The following is a 23,561-nucleotide window of genomic DNA, read 5'->3' on the forward strand; positions in this document are numbered from 1 at the left end:
CAATTATGGCCCTGTATTTCTCAGAATAGAGCTGATTGAAACCAATTTTAAGGAACATGAGCCCAATTATGGCTCTGAATTTCTCAGAATAGAGCTGAATGAACCCAAATTTAACGAACGTGAGCCCAATTATGGCCCTGAATTTCTCAGAATAGAGCTGATTGAAACCAATTTTAAGGAACAAGAGCCAAATTATGGCTCTGAATTTCTCAGAATAGAGCTGAATGAACCCAATTTTAACGTGAGCCCAATTATGGCCCTGAATTTCTCAGAATAGAGGTGATTGAAACCAACTTTAAGGAACGTTAGCCCAATTATGGCCCTGAATTTCTCAGAATAGAGCTGATTGAAACCAATTATAACAAACGTGAGCCCAATTATGGCCCTGAAATTCTCAGAGTAGAGCTGATTGAAACCAACTTTAAGGAACATGAGCCCAATTATGGCTCTGAATTTCTCAGAATAGAGCTGAATGAACTCAATTTTCTCAGAATAGAGCTAAATGAACCCAATTTTAATGAACGTGAGCCCAATTATGGGCCTGAATTTCTCAGAATAGAGCTGATTGAAACCAACTTTTAGGAACATGAGCCCAATTATGGCTCTGAATTACTCAGAACAGAGCTGATTGAAACAAACTTTAAGGAACGTTAGCCCAATTATGGCCCTGAGTTTCTCAGAATAGAGCTGATTGAAACCAACTTTAAGGAACGTTAGCCCAATTATGGCACTGAATTTCTCAGAATAGAGCTGAATGAACCCAATTTTAACGAAAGTGAGCCCAATTATGGCACTGAATTTCTCAGAATAGAGCTGACTGAAACCAACTTTAAGGAACATGAGCCCAATTATGGCTCTGAATTTCTCAGAATACAGCTGATTGAAACCAACTTTAAGGAACGTTAGCCCAATTATGGCACTGAATTTCTCAGAATAGAGCTGATTGAAACCAACTTTAAGGAACGTTAGCCCATTTATGGCCCTGAATTTTTCAGAATAGAGCTGATTGAAACCAACTTTAGGAAACGTTAGCCCAATTATGGCACTGAATTTCTCAGAATAGAGCTGAATGAACCCAATTTTAACGAACGTGAGCCCAATCATGGCTCTGAATTTCTCAGAATAGAGCTGAATGAACCCAATTTTAACGAACGTGAGCCCAATTTTGGCACTGAATTTCTCAGAATAGAGCTGACTGAAACCAACTTTAAGGAACATGAGCCCAATTATGGCTCTGAATTTCTCAGAATAGAGCTGAATGAACCCAATTTTAACGAACGTGAGCCCAAATTTGGCACTGAATTTCTCAGAATAGAGCTGAATGAACCCAATTTTAACGAACATGAGCCCAATTATGGCCCTGAATTTCTCAGAATAGAGCTGATTGAAACCAACTTTAAGAAACGTTAGCCCAATTATGGCACTGAATTTCTCAGAATAGAGCTGAATGAACCCAATTTTAACGAACGTGAGCCCAAATTTGGCACTGAATTTCTCAGAATAGAGCTGAATGAACCCAATTTTAACGAACGTGAGCCCAATCATGGCCCTGAATTTCTCAGAATAGAGATGATTGAAATCAACTTTAAGGAACTTGAGCCCAATTATGGCCCTGAATTTCTCAGAATAGAGCTGATAGAAACCAACTTTAAGAAACGTTAGCCCAATTATGGCACTAAATTTCTCAGAATAGAGCTGAATTAACCCAATTTTAACGAACGTGAGCCCAATTATGGCTCTGAATTTCTCAGAACAGAGCTAAATGAACACAATTTTAATGAACGTGAGCCCAATTACGGCCCTGAATTTCCCAGAATAGAGCTGATTGAAACCAACTTTTAGGAACATGAGCCCAATTATGGCTCTGAATTTCTCAGAATAGAGCTAAATGAACCCAAATTTAACGAACGTGAGCCCAATTATGGCCCTGAATTTCTCAGAATAGAGCTGAATGAACCCAATTTTAACGAACGTGAGCCCAATTATGGCCCTGAATTTCTCAGAGTAGAGCTGATTGAAACCAACTTTAAGGAACATGAGCCCAATTATGGCTCTGAATTTCTCAGAATAAAGCTGAATGAACTCAATTTTCTCAGAATAGAGCTAAATGAACCCAATTTTAACGAACGTGAGCCCAATTATGGGCCTGAATTTCTCAGAATAGAGCTGATTGAAACCAATTTTTAGGAACATGAGCCCAATTATGGCACTGAATTTCTCAGAACAGAGCTGAATGAACCCAATTTTAACGAACGTGAGCCCAATCATGGCCCTGAATTTCTCAGAATAGAGCTGAATGAACCCAATTTTAACGAACGTGAGCCCAATTATGGCACTGAATTTCTCAGAATAGAGCTGAGTGAAACCAACTTTAAGGAACATGAGCCCAATTATGGCTCTGAATTTCTCAGAATAGAGCTGAATGAACCCATTTTTAACGAACGTGAGCCCAAATTTGGCACTGAATTTCTCAGAATAGAGCTGAATGAACCCAATTTTAACGATCATGAGCCCAATTATGGCCCTGAATTTCTCAGAATAGAGCTGATTGAAACCAACTTTAAAGAACTTGAGCCCAATTATGGCCCTGAATTTCTCAGAATAGAGCTGATTGAAACCAACTTTAAGAAACGTGAGCCCAATTATGGCTCTGAATTTCTCAGAACAGAGCTAAATGAACACAATTTTAACGAACGTGAGCCCAATTATGGCCCTGAATTTCCCAGAATAGAGCTGATTGAAACCAACTTTTAGGAACATGAGCCCAATTATGGCTCTGAATTTCTCAGAATAGAGCTGAATGAACCCAAATTTAACGAACGTGAGCCCAATTATGGCCCTGAATTTCTCAGAATAGAGCTGAATGAACCCAATTTTAACGAACGTGAGCCCAATTATGGCCCTGAATTTCTCAGAGTAGAGCTGATTGAAACCAACTTTAAGGAACATGAGCCCAATTATGGCTCTGAATTTCTCAGAATAGAAATGAATGAACCCAATTTTCTCAGAATAGAGCTAAATGAACCCAATTTTAACGAACATGAGCCCAATTATGGGCCTGACCTGAATTTCTCAGAATAGAGCTGATTGAAACCAACTTTTAGGAACATGAGCCCAATTATTGCTCTGAACTACTCAGAACAGAGCTGATTGAAACCAACTTTAAGGAACGTTAGCCCAATTATGGCCCTGAGTTTTTCAGAATAGAGCTGATTGAAACCAACTTTATGGAACGTTAGCCCAATTATGGCACTGAATTTCTCAGAATAGAGCTGAATGAACCCAATTTTAACGAACATGAGCCCAATTATGGCTCTGAATTTCTCAGAATACAGCTGATTGAAACCAACTTTAAGGAACGTTAGCCCAATTATGGCACTGAATTTCTCAGAATAGAGCTGATTGAAACCAACTTTAAGGAACGTTAGCCCAATTATGGCACTGAATTTCTCAGAATAGAGCTGATTGAAACCAACTTTAAGGAACGTTAGCCCAATCATGGCCCTGAATTTCTCAGAATAGAGTTGAATGAACCCAATTTTAACGAACGTGAGCCCAATTATGGCACTGAATTTCTCAGAATAGAGCTGACTGAAACCAACTTTAAGGAATATGAGCCCAATTATGGCTCTGAATTTCTCAGAATAGAGCTGAATGAACCCAATTTTAACGAACGTGAGCCCAAATTTGGCACTGAATTTCTCAGAATAGAGCTGAATGAACCCAATTTTAACGAACATGAGCCCAATTATGGCCCTGAATTTCTCAGAATAGAGCTGATTGAAACCAACTTTAAGAAACGTTAGCCCAATTATGGCACTGAGTTTGTCAGAATAGAGCTGAATGAACCCAATTTTAACGAACGTGAGCCCAATCATGGCCCTGAATTTCTCAGAATAGAGATGATTGAAATCAACTTTAAGGAACTTGAGCCCAATTATGGCCCTGAATTTCTCAGAATAGAGCTGATTGAAACCAACTTTAAGAAACGTTAGCCCAATTATGGCACTGAATTTCTCAGAATAGAGCTGAATGAACCCAATTTTAACGAACGTGAGACCAATTATGGCTCTGAATTTCTCAGAACAGAGCTAAATGAACACAATTTTAACGAACGTGAGCCCAATTATGGCCCTGAATTTCCCAGAATAGAGCTGATTGAAACCAACTTTTAGGAACATGAGCCCAATTATGGCTCTGAATTTCTCAAAATAGAGCTAAATGAACCCAAATTTAACGAACGTGAGCCCAATTATGGCCCTGAATTTCTCAGAATAGAGCTGAATGAACCCAATTTTAACGAACGTGAGCCCAATTATGGCCCTGAATTTCTCAGAATAGAGCTGATTGAAACCAACTTTAAGAAACGTTAGCCCAATTATGGCTCTGAATTTCTCAGAATAGAGCTGAATGAACCCAAATTTAACGAACGAGAGCCCAATTATGGCCCTGAATTTCTCAGAATAGAGCTGATTATAACCAATTTTAAGGAACAAGAGCCAAATTATGGCTCTGAATTTCTCAGAATAGAGCTGAATGAACCCAAATTTAACGTGAGCCCAATTATGGCCCTGAATTTCTCAGAATAGAGGTGATTGAAACCAACTTTGAGGAACGTTAGCCCAATTATGGCCCTGAATTTCTCAGAATAGAGCTGATTGAAACCAATTATAACAAACGTGAGCCCAATTATGGCCCTGAATTTCTCAGAGTAGAGCTGATTGAAACCAACTTTAAGGAACATGAGCCCAATTATGGCTCTGAATTTCTCAGAATAGAGCTGAATGAACCCAATTTTCTCAGAATAGAGCTAAATGAACCCAATTTTAACGAACGTGAGCCCAATTATGGGCCTGAATTTCTCAGAATAGAGCTGATTGAAACCAACTTTTAGGAACATAAGCCCAATTATGGCTCTGAATTTCTCAGAATAGAGCTGAATGAACCCAATTTTAACGAACGCGAGCCCAATTATGGCCCTGAATTACTCAGAACAGAGCTGATTGAAACCAACTTTAAGGAACGTTAGCCCAATTATGGCCCTGAGTTTCTCAGAATAGAGCTGATTGAAACCAACTTTAAGGAACGTTAGCCCAATTATGGCACTGAATTTCTCAGAATAGAGCTGAATGAACCCAATTTTAACGAACGTGAGCCCAATTATGGCACTGAATTTCTCAGAATAGAGCTGACTGAAACCAACTTTAAGGAACATGAGCCCAATTATGGCTCTGAATTTCTCAGAATAGAGCTGAATGAACCCAATTTAAACAAACGTGAGCCCAAATTTGGCACTGAATTTCTCAGAATAGAGCTGAATGAACCCAATTTTAACGAACATGAGCCCAATTATGGCCCTGAATTTCTCAGAATAGAGCTGATTGAAACCAACTTTAAGAAACGTTAGCCCAATTATGGCACTGAATTTCTCAGAATAGAGCTGAATGAACCCAGTTTTAACGAACGTGAGCCCAATCATGGCCCTGAATTTCTCAGAATAGAGATGATTGAAATCAACTTTAAGGAACTTGAGCCCAATTATGGCCCTGAATTTCTCAGAATAGAGCTGATTGAAACCAACTTTAAGAAACGTTAGCCCAATTATGGCACTGAATTTCTCAAAATAGAGCTGAATGAACCCAATTTTAACGAACGTGAGCCCAATTATGGCTCTGAATTTCTCAGAACAGAGCTAAATGAACACAATTTTAACGAACGTGAGCCCAATTATGGCCCTGAATTTCCCAGAATAGAGCTGATTGAAACCAACTTTTAGGAACATGAGCCCAATTATGGCTCTGAATTTCTCAGAATAGAGCTAAGTGAACCCAAATTTAACGAACGTGAGCCCAATTATGGCCCTGAATTTCTCAGAATAGAGCTGATTGAAACCAACTTTAAGAAACGTTAGCCCAATTATGGCACTGAATTTCTCAGAATAGAGCTGAATGAACCCAATTTTAACGAACGTGAGCCCAATCATGGACCTGAATTTCTCAGAATAGAGATGATTGAAATCAACTTTAGGGAACTTGAGCCCAATTATGGCTCTGAATTTCTCAGAATAGAGCTGAATGAACCCAATTTTAACGAACGTGAGCCCAATTATGGCACTGAATTTCTCAGAATAGAGCTGACTGAAACCAACTTTAAGGAACATGAGCCCAATTATGGCTCTGAATTTCTCAGAATAGAGCTGAATGAACCCAATTTAAACAAACGTGAGCCCAAATTTGGCACTGAATTTCTCAGAATAGAGCTGAATGAACCCAATTTTAACGAACATGAGCCCAATTATGGCCCTGAATTTCTCAGAATAGAGCTGATTGAAACCAACTTTAAGAAACGTTAGCCCAATTATGGCACTGAATTTCTCAGAATAGAGCTGAATGAACCCAGTTTTAACGAACGTGAGCCCAATCATGGCCCTGAATTTCTCAGAATAGAGATGATTGAAATCAACTTTAAGGAACTTGAGCCCAATTATGGCCCTGAATTTCTCAGAATAGAGCTGATTGAAACCAACTTTAAGAAACGTTAGCCCAATTATGGCACTGAATTTCTCAAAATAGAGCTGAATGAACCCAATTTTAACGAACGTGAGCCCAATTATGGCTCTGAATTTCTCAGAACAGAGCTAAATGAACACAATTTTAACGAACGTGAGCCCAATTATGGCCCTGAATTTCCCAGAATAGAGCTGATTGAAACCAACTTTTAGGAACATGAGCCCAATTATGGCTCTGAATTTCTCAGAATAGAGCTAAGTGAACCCAAATTTAACGAACGTGAGCCCAATTATGGCCCTGAATTTCTCAGAATAGAGCTGATTGAAACCAACTTTAAGAAACGTTAGCCCAATTATGGCACTGAATTTCTCAGAATAGAGCTGAATGAACCCAATTTTAACGAACGTGAGCCCAATCATGGACCAGAATTTCTCAGAATAGAGATGATTGAAATCAACTTTAGGGAACTTGAGCCCAATTATGGCTCTGAATTTCTCAGAATAGAGCTGAATGAACCCATTTTTAACGAACGTGAGCCCAATTATGGCACTGAATTTCTCAGAATAGAGCTGAATGAACCCAATTTTAACGAACGTGAGCCCAATTATGGCCCTGAATTTCTCAGAATACAGCTGATTGAAACCAACTTTAAGGAACGTTAGCCCAATTATGGCACTGAATTTATCAGAATAGAGCTGATTGAAACCAACTTTAAGGAACGTTAGCCCAATTATGGCCCTGAATTTCTCAGAATAGAGCTGATTGAAACCAGCTTTAAGGAACTTCAGCCCAATTATGGCTCTGAATTTCTCAGAATAGAGCTGAATGAACCCAATTTTAACGAACGTGAGCCCAATTATGGCACTGAATTTCTCAGAATAGAGCTGAATGAACCCAATTTTAACGAACGTGAGCCCAATTATGGCCCTGAATTTCTCAGAATAGAGCTGATTGAAACCAACTTTAAGGAACGTTAGCCCAATTATGGCACTGAATTTCTCAGAATGAGCTGAATAAATCCAATTTTTTCGAGGGACTTATTGAGCCCAATTATTAACAAATCAGGCTCAGTTTTTGGTCTTTGTTCTTCCAGTATGCAGCTGGATGAGCCTAACTTCTAGGAAAAAGGGCTGAATGAGATCAATTTTCAGTAACAGGAGCAGAAATTTTTGACACAGAAAATCACAGGTGGCATAGTTTCTTTGTAAAAAAGGGTTGATACGCGATGCGCGGTTGGCCAACAATTTTTGAGACAAAAAATATTATAAGTAAGGCTTATGATTTTGTCCATGACTGTTTTTAGGGCGTTTTGATGGCGTAAAAAGCCAGTATATGACCACTGTTTTCAGAAACGCTCTTGCTGTGGAAACCTTGTCGCAAAAAATACAAGTCTTAGGGAATAACAGGAAATAAAATGTTTTGTTAGCTTATATCAACCATCAGCTTCAAACTACTCATAAATGCTCATCCTTGTTTGACGTCGGATCAAGTAATTTTTCAATTCTTCCGACTGCCGGTAAAAAATCAAAAAATTACTAATGCAGTTGCAATCAGCTGTTTGTCCCATCCACTCTAAAAGTCTGATACCTAGCTTTTGTTGCTTTTGGACAACAAAGCTGGACCTAGCACAGGGAGCTCGGCCATTTTGATTTACGCCAGCTCCATTAGTGTACATGCGAAGAAAACTTGGGCATATACATCGTCGTCTTATGTATGTCAATACCAATTACTTTTCATGCTTTGATTTGGCTCCAAAACAACAAATCTTCCATGCCCATGTCACAAAAACTTGCCCAAGTTGTACTGATGGTCCATTTTTTGAAGAGCAGCCCATACATCTAGACTTTTGGCGTTCACATAACTGGATCTTTGCAATGTTTTTGGACAACTATACGGTGGTTTTATCTAAACTTAAGATTTTTTCCCAAAAAGTGTGTTGAAAACGTTGATCAGTCAATATGTAAATTCCAATGATAAGCAACTTAACCTCACAAAGTTAACAATAAGAGTGATCGTATAGGTCAACCCAGGGTGACAGACAATACCAAGGGCAACACCTGCTAATAGATTAATTATCACCACGTTTGACAATTGATTGACACTTAGAAATGAAACTCTCACGAACTGTTTTAGCACTATACAACAAGTGGTTTCGCGGCCATAACTCTTGTCCAACGCAATATTCATTTTTAAAAACATGATGGCTAGTTCTTCGCTTCGACTTGAATATATAGACTTCTTGCGTTGTTTTGTAGATTCACTCTTATGCGTTCAGAATCATTTTAGAGCGTTTTGGGATAATTTCTGCATGTAACTCGCGAAAAAATAAAAATGCAAAGGTTGGTTGTCGTGGGGTTAATAGCATTTTTCAACAACAACTTTTTGTCCGCTGTAGGCTTCACAGTAGCTTTCATTCAATGTAACTTCCTCTTTGCCTCTTAAACAGCCACATTAAGCCAATAGCAACTTTCCGTAAACTCAATCCTTGGCTACGTTTTTGTCCAGCGAGATTCGTAACAACGAAATTAGAGTCTTTTTTGAACAACCAAAAATTCAAAGGCGAGAAAAAATCTTTCGTAAAATCTTTCGTTAAATTTCGTTAAGTTTGGTAACTTTGAATTATTTGTCAGGTTTCTTAGCTACTTATTTGACCAACCGAAAAATTGACTAGAATTCTCAAACTAAACCATGTTTTTTGAACACCGTCGTCCTACCCCCATCCAGCTCAGCTCCCTTCTCGCAACAACCAAAGCCAGAATACAGCGGAGGAGAACAAAAATTCGTAAGCCACTAACCTCTGACGTGGTTGGTGAATCTGGTGAGGTAAGACGTAAAAGCACCGAAGCCAAGTCCAATCAGCACTCCTCCGAAACTGACGATGAAGAAGGAACAGAAGCCTTTGAAGATCTGAAGAAAAAAAAACAGAATAGATTTTGTCCAAAAGCGGGTATTTTCCACTGAAATTCATCAAAATCTATTTTGAATGTGTTCATGGAAACAATTCAATCTATTGTCTTAGTGCAAAATTTCCAATCAAAATTTGACCGCTGGTTTCAGTTGCACAATTATAATACCGTGTTGAAAAGTGAAATTTTGCGAAGGGGCAATTTTCAAACAAATTTCGAAACTTTAGGTTGTCAAACATTGAGTATCCGATGTCTCCAAAAACACTATGAGCTCCTATTTTGCAAAAAAAAAAAATAGTTTTGAGACGCGTGCCATATTAAAATTAACAGGCGTAAAAGCCGTATTTGGCAACTTTTTGTTTTTGGAACGTTTTGGCCGAAAGTTGTTTTCTTTGGATGGTAAAGAGGTGGATTTCCTGAAGGAAAAAGACAACCCGTCATCCCTCCCCTCCTAGCTTGCTCTTGACTCTGATAGTATTTCAAAATTTTAGCCATACTATATTCGGATTCAACCATAATTATTTCAAAATAGGTCATAGTATTTTGATGTTCATAGTTATGTCAATGACTTGCCTCCTTGGGTAGTATTTGGGGCATGACTACAAACACCTCCATCATACGGTATAGAACCACAGTGACTGCATCATTCAGTAGGGACTCCCCGAACACCAGGAAGTAGAGGGCACTGTTAACGTTGATTTCCTCAAAAATGGCCAGCACCTGGAACGACTTCGAAATAACACTGGACTGGACTATAACTGGTCGCCAGCGACGATTCGTCGCAATTAGAAGCGCTATGTTTGTCGCAAGAAAATTTATTTAGGCTTCATTGATAAATAGTTCCGTGGAGCATTGCATAGCGGATCCCACACCCGGTAAGGAATGGAAGTTTGGTTGTTGTGCCTTGCAATATCAATTGATACCACACTACCTATATAAATTTTTAACGGTCCAAAATCATTGCTTCTTAATGTAAGAACTTTTCGACTAGGAAGTTCAGTGGTTACAATTGTTGCTCAAACCTTAATTGTCCTAATGGTCGCCTGAAAACAGAACCATGTAAAACTACTGGTGACACCATTAAACTCGTGTTTACGTTTGATTGGGCGAGGAGGCGGGGGAGGGGGGGGACAGCTTGTGACTGAATAAGATCCGTCTTTTTTAATAGATGAAGTATGGACTTGAAACTTCAATGGCTCGTGTTCATTGTAATTTTTTTTAAAAACAATGAGCAAATAGAAAAATGAGCAGATAAAAAAGTGAGCACGAAATGTCTTCAGTTTGAAAAAAAAACAGGTCCTGGCCGAGCTCGATCCTTGGCCTTAGCCGTCCCAGGCGTAGTCGTTACGATTCAAGAAGATCGCGGTTGAATGCAAGAGGCTATACTTACTGCCACAGGATCGACGGCGGAGATGAGGGCGGCAAAGAGCAGACACTGCGCAAAACCGAATTGGGCCAAAGGGCCGAATGCACCCGCGTCATTGAACAGAAACAACACTGGTGCTATAATAAAGAAAAAAGGTGTGAGCAGTAGTTTTTTTGTTGTTTTCAACTACGCTGTTTTTTATAAACAATAATTTTTATTTTTTCTTATGCTTTTTCTTGTAGAATTTGCATAAATTGTGTGCGTAAAGGGAACCATTTTCACTAAATTGGAACTTTTACTAAAACTGAAAATTTTTGTTTTTTTTAAACAAAAACTTACAATTTTCTAGTCGGAATGAAGTCAAAATTAACTTAACCGATGATGAAGGTATTCAAAACAGTTCCCTGAAAAAGAACAAATTATTTAGAAAAACTATTATAGAAATCTTCTTAATAAGCTCTAGGTGGATTTTCTCTTACCAAACAGGCGAACACAAGAATTGTTCCCAGATTCTCCCACACAGCTCTGTCGTGGAGACAAAAGGCAGCCTCAAGCATTATCCTGAAATTTACGAGTCAAAAACAAAAATGAGTCGTACTCCTATTATTACCAAAGACTGCAATTAATTGGTTTAAATCGAAGTCCGTTTCTCATTTTGGTTGTATCCTGAAAACTATTAGTAAAAAAAGTGAGTCGTACTCCTATTATTACCAATGATATGATTTTGTTCGAAATTTTGAAGAAAACTTAAAAGAAAGTAACGAAATTCATTCATAAATTTATAAATCAATTTTAGATTTTTCAGAAACTTCTAAAGGGAGCATCCGTACCCATAAATTAAATGGTTTAAATCGAAGTCCATGTCTCATAATTGAAAAATCTCTCGGGATGAGTTAAATTCAAAAATTTTGTAATTATGTTTTCAACAACACGATTTGCTATAAATATGGTCACATTTTTGTTTAGATAATGTCAGTTTTCAGTAAACTGAGAGAGGAAAATCTAAAGTGAGGATTGTTACCATCCATTAGGTCAACAAAATCCACAACAAAAATCAATGAGAAAATTTGACTAAGTTTCCTTATTTTGACTACTTACAAAAAATTTCATTAATTAGCAGAATTTTTGAAATAACCTAAATAATCATTTGAGCTTCCCATTCCATGGATTTTTGTAAATAGCGAATTGAAAACATGAAGATCTGACAAGTCACGGGAATATGAATTTTTTTATCATCAACTATCAATCTCGCATGAATTTTGATGAGTTTTCTACTTTTTAGTTTTAGGATCCTTTTGATGATTAGACAAAAAAATTAATCTTTGCCTGAATTGAGAAACCAAAAAGTTTAGGCAATTTTTAGACTAAATCTTTCTTAATTTTTGTCGAATAAAAAATGTCGAATTTTTATCCCAATTATCGAATTCCCCCAGTCTAAGGGGGGAGGGCGATTTGTTACAAGGGTTATCAATTTCTTAGTCACCATAAGGAGAGGATAGTTAGCAAGATCTCTGTTTTCATATAAGTTTCCGCTGCCTTTAGGAAATGAGTAATTGTTTTGTATTGAGTTATAGCTGTACCAAAAACGGTCTTAAAACTAAAAATTCAAAACGCAAAAACCGCAATTTTTTTGTTAAAAATTCTGCTTTTCTGCGTACAGGGAGGAAATCGGCAAAACTTAACAAGAAAAAACTATTACTGGTTTCACTAAACTTCAATTACTTTGCAGTTTATTTGAAAATTTTGCACAAATTTTTTCAGAAAAACTCGAAAATATTCAAAAACGTTTTCTTTTTTCCCAATTTAACTACACCGCTGCTTTTTAAAGCTATTAATTCAAAAAATAGCTTAATGTATACGCTTTACAATCTCTATCTCTACTCACTCGCTTTGTCGCTCGAAATTAGACTGAAAAACGAAAACTGAAACCAATTTTTCTCAACACTGAGCTTAGAAAATTTTTGATGCAGTCCGAATCACGACCGTAAAGTCTTAAATATGATATATCATATATCACTTTGTTCTATTCTGGATTATTTTCGGGTCTGTAGCCAACAAAACAGACCCGAAGAAAAGTTTCTCCCAACTTTCAGCAGTGACTCGCGAATATACAAAAACGGCGACTCACGAATATACAAAAAGAGTGACTCACGAATATACAAAAACGGTGACACGAATTTATAAAAAGTTTGACTCACGAATATACAAAAAGAGTGACTCACGAATATACAAAAAGGGTGACTCACGAATATACAAAAATGATGACTCACGAATATACAAGAAGGGTACCTCACGAATATACAAAAACGGCGACTTACGAATATACAAAAATGGTGACTCACGAATATACAAGAAGGGTACCTCACGAATATACAAAAACGGCGACTTACGAATATACAAAAATGATGACTCACGAATATACAAGAAGGGTACCTCACGAATATACAAAAACGGCGACTTACGAATATACAAAAATGGTGACTCACGAATATACAAGAAGGGTACCTCACGAATATACAAAAACGGCGACTTACGAATATACAAAAATGGTGACTCACGAATATACAAAAATGGTGACTCACGAATATACAAAAATGGTGATTTGCGACTATACAAAAATGGTGACTCACGAATATACAAGAAGGGTACCTCACGAATATACAAAAATGGTGACTCGCGAATATACAAAAATGGTGACTCACGAATATACAAAAACAGTGACTCACGAGTAAATCATTTAATGACTGCTCTAAAATGATGATTACTCACGGGGGCAGTAAGTACAAGAAGAAGGTAGTGGGATGGAAGACGAAGTCATTGTGTGCACCTGTCCAGTGGACCACCAGACTCAAAAACACACCCACCACAATCAGCAGACTAGACAACAAACACACAACATCAACACCAACTTACTTGTATTCAAGTTGACAACAATAAAAAAAAAATTTTAAATGTTATATAATTTAAAAATTTTTTTTTATAATTGATCTGTGTGTATTCATAATCAATTACCTATTAGTAAATACTTACTTAGCAAATTGTTATGTAATTGATCTACCTGTATTCACAATATATTATTTCGTAAAAGTTATGCAAAAGTCAAATCAAGTTTAGAAAGAAAAATATGAGTTTATGATGCGTTTTTGAATGAAATTTTGTGGATTATCACGTGCATAAGTCTTTTCCAAAATACGCTTTACGTCTATGAACACGATAAAGCAGCCATATTATCTTGTATAAAAATCACATTATTTGCTTTATCATTTGATGGATTACACCAACTTACCAAGATTCAGGAAAAATCGAAGAGAGATAAGCAGCCCTATGGAACCCTGAAACAGAAACAGTGATTTCTTACTCCTGCTCTTTTTGTTTTTTATTTCTCCTCCATATTAGGCAGGTGTTTAAATTGAGAGTTCAGAAACATTATTTTTAAATGGTAAAAAACATTGAACAAAATCTGCCAATTAGAAGTGAATTTAGTGCATTCTTTTCTGAAATCCCATCAGAAAAGAAACAATTCACGAGATAACCAAGCCAGTGTTAGGAACCGCAAATCAACTAGGCATCCAAGAAAATTTCTATCGTCCAAAATGAGCACCTGATTGTTCTGAATTTCGAAGACAGTGACCAAATATTTGTGCTCGGGGTGGTTTTTTCCTCCAGACAAATTTTGTTTGATTTTTTTTTCAACTAGCCTTTTTTGACAATTTTTTTTACATCAATCGAAAGTATTTTTGTCTTAAGCTCAAATTTGAAAAGAGCTCAAATTTAAAAAGAGCTCAAAATAAAAACTTCAAACCCCAAACAAAATTTACGAAAGTTCGCTGGATACCATTCTCTGCTGTATTATCTGAATTTGTAAATGGCTGAAGTGTATTTGACGAATTTGTCTGTGCGCTATTTCAGTTGTGGTATGTTTCAACTGGCTCGGTCAGAAACCCATGTTAAATTATTAGCTGTCGCTGTAGGTCTTAAGAACAACACTGCCAGCTTGTTAATTTACTGATTTGTATCAGAAGTCAATGTTGGCTGGATTTTTTGTCCGAATCGTACTAATGCAGCATAAAAACCAAAGATCATTGCTCGTATTTCAGCGAAATGTTTTGGCTGCTTTTTATCGTTTGCTACTTACTTTTGCTGTTAGAAAAAGATAAATAAGTTTTGCTTTCAAAAGTATTTTTTGTTGATGCTCTCCCACAAGCTAAGATTGCCAAAAAAATGAATAATTTTGCGTCTACGACAAAATCATATTATTGAACAACGTGCCTTAATTCAGTTTGCAACCATTTCTGTGACAAGAAAAATCACCGCTCACGTGATAATACAGCAAAAAGTTGCCCTTTAATTGTTCCAAACTGGTGAAATTGGCAAGGTTCAAACCCCACAAATTTACAAAAATTATTTTGTGTTTTTATATTATTGTGAATTATTTTTCGAGTTAGCTTTAAAAAAAAAACGATTTATTGCCGAAGAATACAAAAACGTCGAGCACGCATTCTGTTACTTTTTCCAAGCTCGTAACAAAAAATTTCGATATTGAAAATAGATTTTTTCAAAAGATTGAAAAAAAGTGCGTGCACTTAGTTTTTAAAATTGTTTTTAAGAACCAATTGAAAAAGAATTAATTAAAAACCTTAATGAAAAAGCCAGGAGGATTTTAGTTAAAACTTTTTCAAATTTTGTTCGAAACAAAATTTTATCTATTTCGACACTTTTTTTAAGAGTTTACCCCAAGCCGATCTTTATCTTCAAAGTGCCTCAGCTCAAACTAGACTAGAATTGTCTTTGCACTTACATACAGCTGTTTGCCCAATTCAAACTCTTCATCTTGACTTTCAGACTAAATAATTAGTTTTTTTTAAAAAATTGAAGAAAATTATGGGAGGAATTTATTACCCACTAAAAAAATATATAATTCAAACAAGGCATTGAAAACTTTTTCCTTTAAGTGAGAGTGAAACATTTTGACATCGCACTATTGTTTTTCAATCACAAATAGTAACACAGATAACCAATTGTTGTGTAAATAGGACAGAATGCTCCGACCACATTCATAAAAATTTACAGAAAAATATCACTTTTTACTTCAAATTAGTGGTTTGCTGGGCTTGGTGTAATTATACAACTTTGTTGGAAAATTTTGAAGTAGAAATAATCGACAAAACTGTCTTCAAGAAGAGAATGACAAACAAAAACATGGAAAAAAGTTCAAAAAACTTTCTTAATTTATTTCTGTAATTTATGCACTATTTCTTTTAAATACGTTTAATGCAAGGAGGAGCTAAAACAAGCTTCCAAAACTAGTTTTCCTTACAATTAAATCATTTTCTGAAGCCTAAATAACATAATTATTACACAGCGGCGAAGCTGCGCTTCGCAAACACTTGCGAGAACACGACCTAAAAGCAACTCTATCAATTAAAATAAGAAAAAGTAGAAATAAGCCTCGAATTAGCAAAAACTCGGCTACGTTTGGGATTACAATCTGCGAGCTAATACAATTAAGAGGTTTTGAGTCTCACGCACTATCTTCTCAGCCACTCAAGCTTAACAACCGACAATACAGGTCACGAATAAAGTAGCTATATATGCTAACAAATTGCCAATGCGATTCAGCACCAAACAGACTCAGTATTGCAATTAAAAACGAAACACAAATAGACTCAAGATTGCAAATAATAATTTGGAGAATGAAGGCATCCAAACTGAATTTGCATGTAAAAAATTGCAAAACTTAAAGCCACATCATGTATAAATTATGCATTTCAAAAAATAGAAATATTTTGAGTTAGAAAGTTTCTAAAATCGAGTTTTTATTATTGTGATGTTTTTGAAACAAACATCTTTTTTCGGTTAATTTGATCACTTAAAAAAGCATCATCTGTGTTAATTTTTTACTATTCGAATGTCAAAGCACAAGCTATCAAAAAGCTGAAAGGTGCCCCACCATTATTGGGGTGCCGCACCATAAAAGTGCCACACCAATACTTGCGACTTAGGTTGAAAAAAAAAGAAATTTCGTACTAAAACACTGGCTTCGCAAGTAAAAATAACAAACGATACTTACTCGATTGCTTTTTTCGCAAAAAGTAAAGCAAAAACTCGCAAAACATAAACCGGTTTTTCTCGACAGAGTGCAAAAGTTTTCATTTTTTTTTGAAATATTGTTCGAAATAAGACAAAAAAACTTTTCTATCATATATTACTCGGCCCATTCCGATGATTGTTTCGTGTCACCTGACGTTGCTTCAAGAACAAAAAATAAAGCTAAAGCACATCCGAAAACAAAGTTAATACCCATTTTCCATGGCCAAATTAAAAATTTTGTCGACATTACTTTTAGGTTGAATAAAATGATTTTCTGAGCAATCCCAAAGCACTAAAAAGACCCTGTTTTGGACAAATTTTCTGCGCCGCAAGCCAAATTTCCAAAAACAGGCCAAAAAGGGCGTTTTTAAACACTTTTTGGAAAATTTTCACCAAAAAATTGCATTTTTTTCGGCGCGCGCTTGCCCTTTAAAATTAGTAAATATTGGCGCCAAAGGCGCCTTTAGAAAAGTTTTAGGGTCCGTCAGCCAAAAATGGATATCTCAAGTTAGTACAATTGGCGGACCCTGTGGATCGCAGGTGGTCGAATCCTAAACAAAAAAAGCGTCCGGCCCCCCTCCCCCCTGGTAATTTCGCTGGTAACTCTAAAACAATTTCAAATCTCTCTGACTATCTCCCCCTTTTACGAAAAGGGGGTAGATTCGTTACTAGGTACAAACTTAACATATGCTTAAACGTTTAATTAGTTCTTATAGGGGTGGCAATTCGTTACTGGTACCAAAGAGGGCGGGGGATAAATAAAGAGATCCTACAGTTTGATAAATCAGCTATTTCATGTTGCTTTTCTTACCCAATTTAGCGACTGCGAGAATGAACAAACTGCCGCAGAGTATGAACGGGAACTGAACATGGGAGAAGTGTACAGAAAACAACTTCATATTGTGTTCCGGTAATTTCCCGTGCCGATCTGTTATGGAGAAATTCTGAGTTGATTCGTGTTTGTGAAATCTGTCTCGATGACCTCCGTCGACAAAGGATAAAAGAAACGTAAAAATTAAAAAATTCATGACTAGAAATCGGTAATAAGCCGAGGTGAAAACTGACATTTTTGTAGAACTTTGGTTATAAATTTGAAATTTCAGCAAAACTAAAAAATAAAAGAAAGATGCAATATAAGAAGTCTTGAAATTTGAGTTAATGAAAACTTATAATGCAAAATTATTCAGTTATCAAAATTATTCAACAAAAATCAAAACTTATTAACTACTTGGCGGTGCCTTTCATTTTAAATCGATGAGATCTAAAAATAAATGAAGATCAAAATCAAAAATAATGTCTGCAGAATCTAGCGAGAAAGCTTCAGCGCCAAAGCCAATCAAAGTTGTGAGCAACCTTGAGACAAAAAGTTTTGACGTTTCGAGTCTCGAATCTTTCGTTTCAATACTTGTTTGTTTCTTAAGCGAAAATCATTGAAAATTAAGCTATTTTATAGTATTCCATGTTATATTTTCACGTCGAACATCTCGAAAAAACAATTAATGCAGACCGCTGTTTTTAAATCCTGGTAGTTAAATGAAAACTCTATTTTTTAAAGTAACCCAGAAAGCTCAGGTTGATTGAAACACCAATTCAACTGGAACCAAGAATGATTGCCACATTCATTCAAACATGACCACCAGACTGAAATTATTATTGAAATAGTCATTTCAATTATATTATTTTTTTCATGGTTCGGTTATTTCATTTTTTTGCAACCCCGAACAAATTTCACATCTCCGACTATTTGAATTCACAGTGGCTCGCAGAAGTTTTTTGACGTGGAAAGGGTTTGTATTCCTCCCACTATTTAGTGGGAAAAGGATCTGAAGCTTATCTAGGTTCTCGAATCGCTTTAACTATATCCCCCCACCTCGGGTACCTAGTAATGATTATTCTCCCCTATAAAGAAATAAATCAACGGTTAAGCATGTGAGAATTTTATACCCAGAAACGAATATCTCCTTTTGCAAAAGGGGGATATAGTTAAAAATATCCTGGTTTTCCTACACGTGGATTTGCTTATCTCAAAGCCAGCTTTTAAGTAGGCGAGTGTGGTCTGATATTAATGCTTTTTGGTAGTAACAAGGAAGCCAAAAATAAAATTTAAAAAAAATCTAGGAGTAAAAAAAACTGGTCAGAACAATTTTGTTTATCAAACTAATTTACATGCATCGGACAGCTCTTACATTTACATGTATTACGTGGTCTAGCCTCAAAAAATGTAAAAAGAAAACTATTGAAAAATATCACTGTTTTTTTCGGTCACAATTTTTTGTGTTCTTGTATTTTCCTGCGGTTAAAATAATTAGCGCTTCTTCAACAGTAGCCGGCTCACTTGTTTTAAACAAATTATTATAGAAGCCCCTTTATTTTTTTCAGGATAATTTAATATGAAAAGCATCCTTTTTTAGAAGCTGTTCCAAAGAGCACAGCAACCAAACTTATCAATAGTCAACCAAAAATTGGCATGACAAAGTTTTTATTTGTAATATAACAAATGTGCTTCAAGATCTTTATAACGCAGTTACAATTTTGAAAGAATCATTTTTACTAGATTTGAAATGCGTTTGAGTCATTTTGCAACGTACGCGCTATTTTGCATGTAACACTGGAAAAAAAACCCAAGAAAATTTTTAAATCTGATTGTAGAAAATATTGTAAGACTCTCAAATATTTTTTGTTGAGAACTAAATTTTCAAGTTTGAGCTTAAAGCATTGATATCATAATATCCTAATTTATTTGCAATTTTGAGCTCAGATAATTTTTTTGTCACGCACTTAATTCAACAGTCAGAAACATTTCACAGGAAAAACAAAAAAAAACATGCTGTTTCGTTTTTGCTAATTTTTTTTTAGAAGATCACAGTTTTTTGCTATGATCCGAGCAAATTGTTTAAAATTGTCTATTCATGTTTCTCGATAAAAACACATTTTTTCAAATTACTACTTTTTTATCGCTATAAGTCTGACACTTTTAGCAGACACTATGATGGATAGGCTGAAAATTAAAACGTCTTTCATTCATTTTGATCAAATCTTAGAATATTTTTTTGTTTCATTCTTTTTGTTTCAATCATTTTATTGTTTCATTCTTTTTGATCCATTTGTTAGAATATTGAAACAAGGTCACATTAAGCAGCCTTCCTCGTCTTAGAAGCAGGTCAAATGTAGCCATACAAAAATTAGGCTTAAGCTCAAGAAGGGCAAAACAATCGTTGATTATAAGCAAACTTACAATATATTCAGAAAAAATAAAACAGCTTATCAATAAATGAAACGATAAAAACTATTTTTATATTTAACTGAATACGCAGGCGGAGCAAAAAGCAGAATGGTTCCAAGAGCAAAAAAAACAGAAAAATATTAACTTTTGTTGATTTATGCGGGCTAATTGATGAAACAATTAATATATTCGTCAATAATACTAAGAAAATGAAAAAAATATGCATGAATTGAATAGTTTAATCAAAATTTTTTAAATGAATTTTTAAAAAAATCTCGATTAAAATATTCAAATTATGCATAAACTATTGCTTATTTGGTCATATTGACAATTTTTTAGTTAATTTTACCGACTAGCATATAAAATTTGATATTTTTCTGTTTTTCTGCTCTTGGACCCATTCTGCTCTTAGACCATTCTGCCTATTGACTGGCCACCGCACGGACCAAATTAACATCCTCTTCTCTCCCCCAAAGCAATTTGGGGGGATGGTGTTATTTGGTTGATCTAAGTGGGAATTTTCAGCCAATTAGAACTGAGCGTACCAATACTTCCGAAAAATAACTTCCTAATGTTTTCAAAGAAGTTCACTCTAATAAAAAACTTGAATAGTTGTGGTTCGTCGAACAGTATGTATATTGACTGCGCATCTTTCATTTGCGTAAATTCATGTATTTGCTTTACTTTTTTGAAATATTTCATACCTCACACTGAGTGCTATAACCGAAATCAAGTTTCAAAAACTTTGTTTTCACAAACGAATGATTGTTAAACGTTGTTTTTTTTCTCCTATGCAAAACTTTAGAACTATTGGGAGAAATTATGCAATAAAGTTTGTATTTGATTCAATATATTGACTGTCAATGAAAGTAAGGAATATATGCTCGTACCGTTTTTTATTAATAGCAACTTTCAAAAGAGATTGTCTCTCGTGGATTTGATCCCTGGATACTCGTGGGCCCCGCAGAGTTCGCACATCACTATCTCAACCTCTCACGAGCCTAGCGCAACTGCTCGTTTTATACTTTGATCCTGAAAGTATAATACGCGTTATTTACGCGTGGCGAATTATCCCGCACAACAAAATTGTTCCAAATTGAATTGAGGCTAGCTATCGTTCGTTTTAATTTAGTAGGACTCGAATTTTTTTAAAATTGATCTTGGATATTGTTCAAAATATGTAGTTTTTTCCCAAAAATATTTTCCCCAAAAATCTATTCGATATGAATCAAGGGGCAATCGGAACACTCATTTACGAGCAATCTTGTTATTTTCATACACGACTCGAACTTCAACATTAAATAATGATATAATCAGCCTACAATTCTTTTTTTTTGTGACAATTTTTATTCTAAAACTTATCGTGAATTTTTAAAGAACAATCAGAACATTCACGGCTTTGCCCTGATACGAGCACACTTGTTTTCATTTGCATTTGTTTACAAAGAGATCACAAAAACACAAAGAGATCACAAAAGCCAAACGATAGACATGAAATCTAATAAGACAAGGCTGCTCATAGAAGGTTGGAACACTGAATGTTTTGAGGGCCCTTCAATGTCGATGAAATATGAAGTGATTTTTTTAGTCTGTTAGCCTAAGAAAAAAACCAAACTGCCTGCCTTACTGCAATTTGAAATGACTAAGTGTCAATGAGCGTAAGGAAAAAACCTACAGAGGTCGCCATTTTTTTAAATGATATATCAGAAAATAATGCAGCATGATTGGCTAATTTTTATTCTCAAGGTATTTGGTTGCTTAGTTGACCTGAAGTCTTGAGCAGCTAAACAGACCGCCTTTTGGGAAAGTTTTAATGCCAAATTTACTAGTTGGACAGGGTTGGGTAGGAAAAAGCGCGTCCAGACAACTCAGCCACAGACAATTCAGCCAACAATAGTGACCGCAGCAGTCGCGCCAACGTGTTGCAATCTTGCCAACGAGGGTAGGACAATATACAAAATTTAGAGCCGGTTATCGCCGCGAAGCATAGCGCGCCCACCGGCGACCTTGAACCGAGAGTTAACTCCAATTCCGATTTTCTCTTTTGTCGAATCTAGCGTTTTGAATAACTAGCTGAATTGTCTCTGGATGAAATATCTGTATAGTTTTGGCTGAACCGTCTTAAATTTAAATTGGCTGATTTGTCTCTGGACAAACTATCTTTGCGCCTGCTAATATAACAAAGTCGCGACAACCTCAACAGCTATAAAAGAACTCAAATAAAATTAAGAACTTGATACAGAAAACAATTTTATCAAAAACATCAAAAAACATGCATAAAGTTTGCTCAGGAAAACTGTGTCTTTTTAATTATCTCTCCTCTCCATTACCATGGTAATGAAAAATCAGAAGGAAACTTTGTAGCGAAAATTAGATAAACCTTATTCAAAAATTCAGATTTGATAAGCAGAGCGTTGAATCAGTCTGGAACGTTGCATCACTGCACAATAACGGCAATTATAACAAGACTACTCGTATAAGGGCGAAGCTCTGAATGTTTGGACTGCCTTTCATGGTCTGTTGATTGTAACAAAAAATGATTTTTTGTTTTAATTTGAGATTTTTTGTGAAAATCATCCCCCACATGCCATTTTAAAGTCAAAGAGATAGATTTCGCTACTAATAACATTTCAATTAAGGCAAATAAGCTTCCTTTAACCAATTTGGAACGGTTTCTAAAACGGGTTAACTCTCCGCTTACGCATAAAATGCGCGAAATATATTGCGCTTTAATTGTCCCAAATTGGCCAACTTTAAGCCCCCCAACTTTACAAAAAAAAAGATCACAGGTGAACTTTTTTGTCAAATTTATACTCAGGAGAACAATAATTTTTGAATGATATAGGAATTTGTCAAAAAATTATTCCGTTACTCTCAGTACGTCAATACAAAAATCAACAAGACCGCTCTTATATCAGGGCAACGCCCTGAATGCTCTGACTGCCCCTTAATCCATATCGAATAGTTTTTAGGAAAAATGATCTGTAAATATTTGACAAAATAAATGATCAAGTAAAAAGTTTGAGTCGTACGAAATTATTACGACCGATTAGCTGGTCTCAGTTCAATTTGAAACGATTTTGTTGTCCAGGATAGTTCGCCACACGAAAATTATTCGCATTACGTTTTCAAGATTGAATAAAATCTTCAAAATGCGCATGAATTAGTCCCGAGAATGGCCAAATGGGCGATTTTCAAACTCAAAAACTTTGTAAAAAATGAGGTAAAAATTGTTTTTAGATTTAATTTCAAGAAGTCAATAGCTTCAATGAGGCATAAATTGTTTTTGTTAAATTGACTGATTTACAAAATCCACACCAAGCATAAAAAATCAGTTTTTTTTCGAAAGTCGGAACAAAAAAGAAGAGATATCATTTGAAACTATATCAACTAAAAATGCTGTGTTTTTGCCTGATTGATATTGATAGCTTGCCTTTTTTAATAATAGCGATCCAACTTTGAAACAA

The 23,561-nt window shown here is 35.8% G+C and overlaps 3 protein-coding genes across 3 annotated transcripts in view; 1 reads left to right on the forward strand and 2 right to left on the reverse strand.

Moving 5' to 3' along the window:
- Positions 1 to 17,824, reverse strand: part of LOC134854690 (sodium/hydrogen exchanger 1-like) — a 40,060-nt gene extending 22,236 nt beyond the window's left edge. The window contains exons 1-8 of the mRNA XM_063871045.1: positions 17,683 to 17,824; positions 14,068 to 14,113; positions 13,551 to 13,658; positions 11,261 to 11,342; positions 11,158 to 11,185; positions 10,806 to 10,918; positions 9,989 to 10,135; positions 9,305 to 9,416 (exon numbers count right to left, since the gene is read on the reverse strand). Coding sequence (XP_063727115.1) covers positions 9,305 to 9,416; positions 9,989 to 10,135; positions 10,806 to 10,918; positions 11,158 to 11,185; positions 11,261 to 11,342; positions 13,551 to 13,658; positions 14,068 to 14,113; positions 17,683 to 17,770 — 724 coding nt within the window. The 5' untranslated portion in view covers positions 17,771 to 17,824. The remainder of the gene's footprint in view (positions 1 to 9,304; positions 9,417 to 9,988; positions 10,136 to 10,805; positions 10,919 to 11,157; positions 11,186 to 11,260; positions 11,343 to 13,550; positions 13,659 to 14,067; positions 14,114 to 17,682) is intronic.
- LOC134853964 (AH receptor-interacting protein-like) overlaps positions 1 to 23,561 on the forward strand; it is a 567,995-nt gene that overhangs the window by 436,213 nt on the left and 108,221 nt on the right. The window lies entirely within an intron of this gene.
- LOC134853965 (probable caffeoyl-CoA O-methyltransferase 2) overlaps positions 1 to 23,561 on the reverse strand; it is a 166,687-nt gene that overhangs the window by 127,620 nt on the left and 15,506 nt on the right. The window lies entirely within an intron of this gene.

Source organism: Symsagittifera roscoffensis, chromosome 9 (genome assembly GCF_963678635.1).
Source record: "Symsagittifera roscoffensis chromosome 9, txSymRosc1.1, whole genome shotgun sequence".
Lineage (NCBI taxonomy): Eukaryota > Metazoa > Xenacoelomorpha > Acoela > Convolutidae > Symsagittifera > Symsagittifera roscoffensis.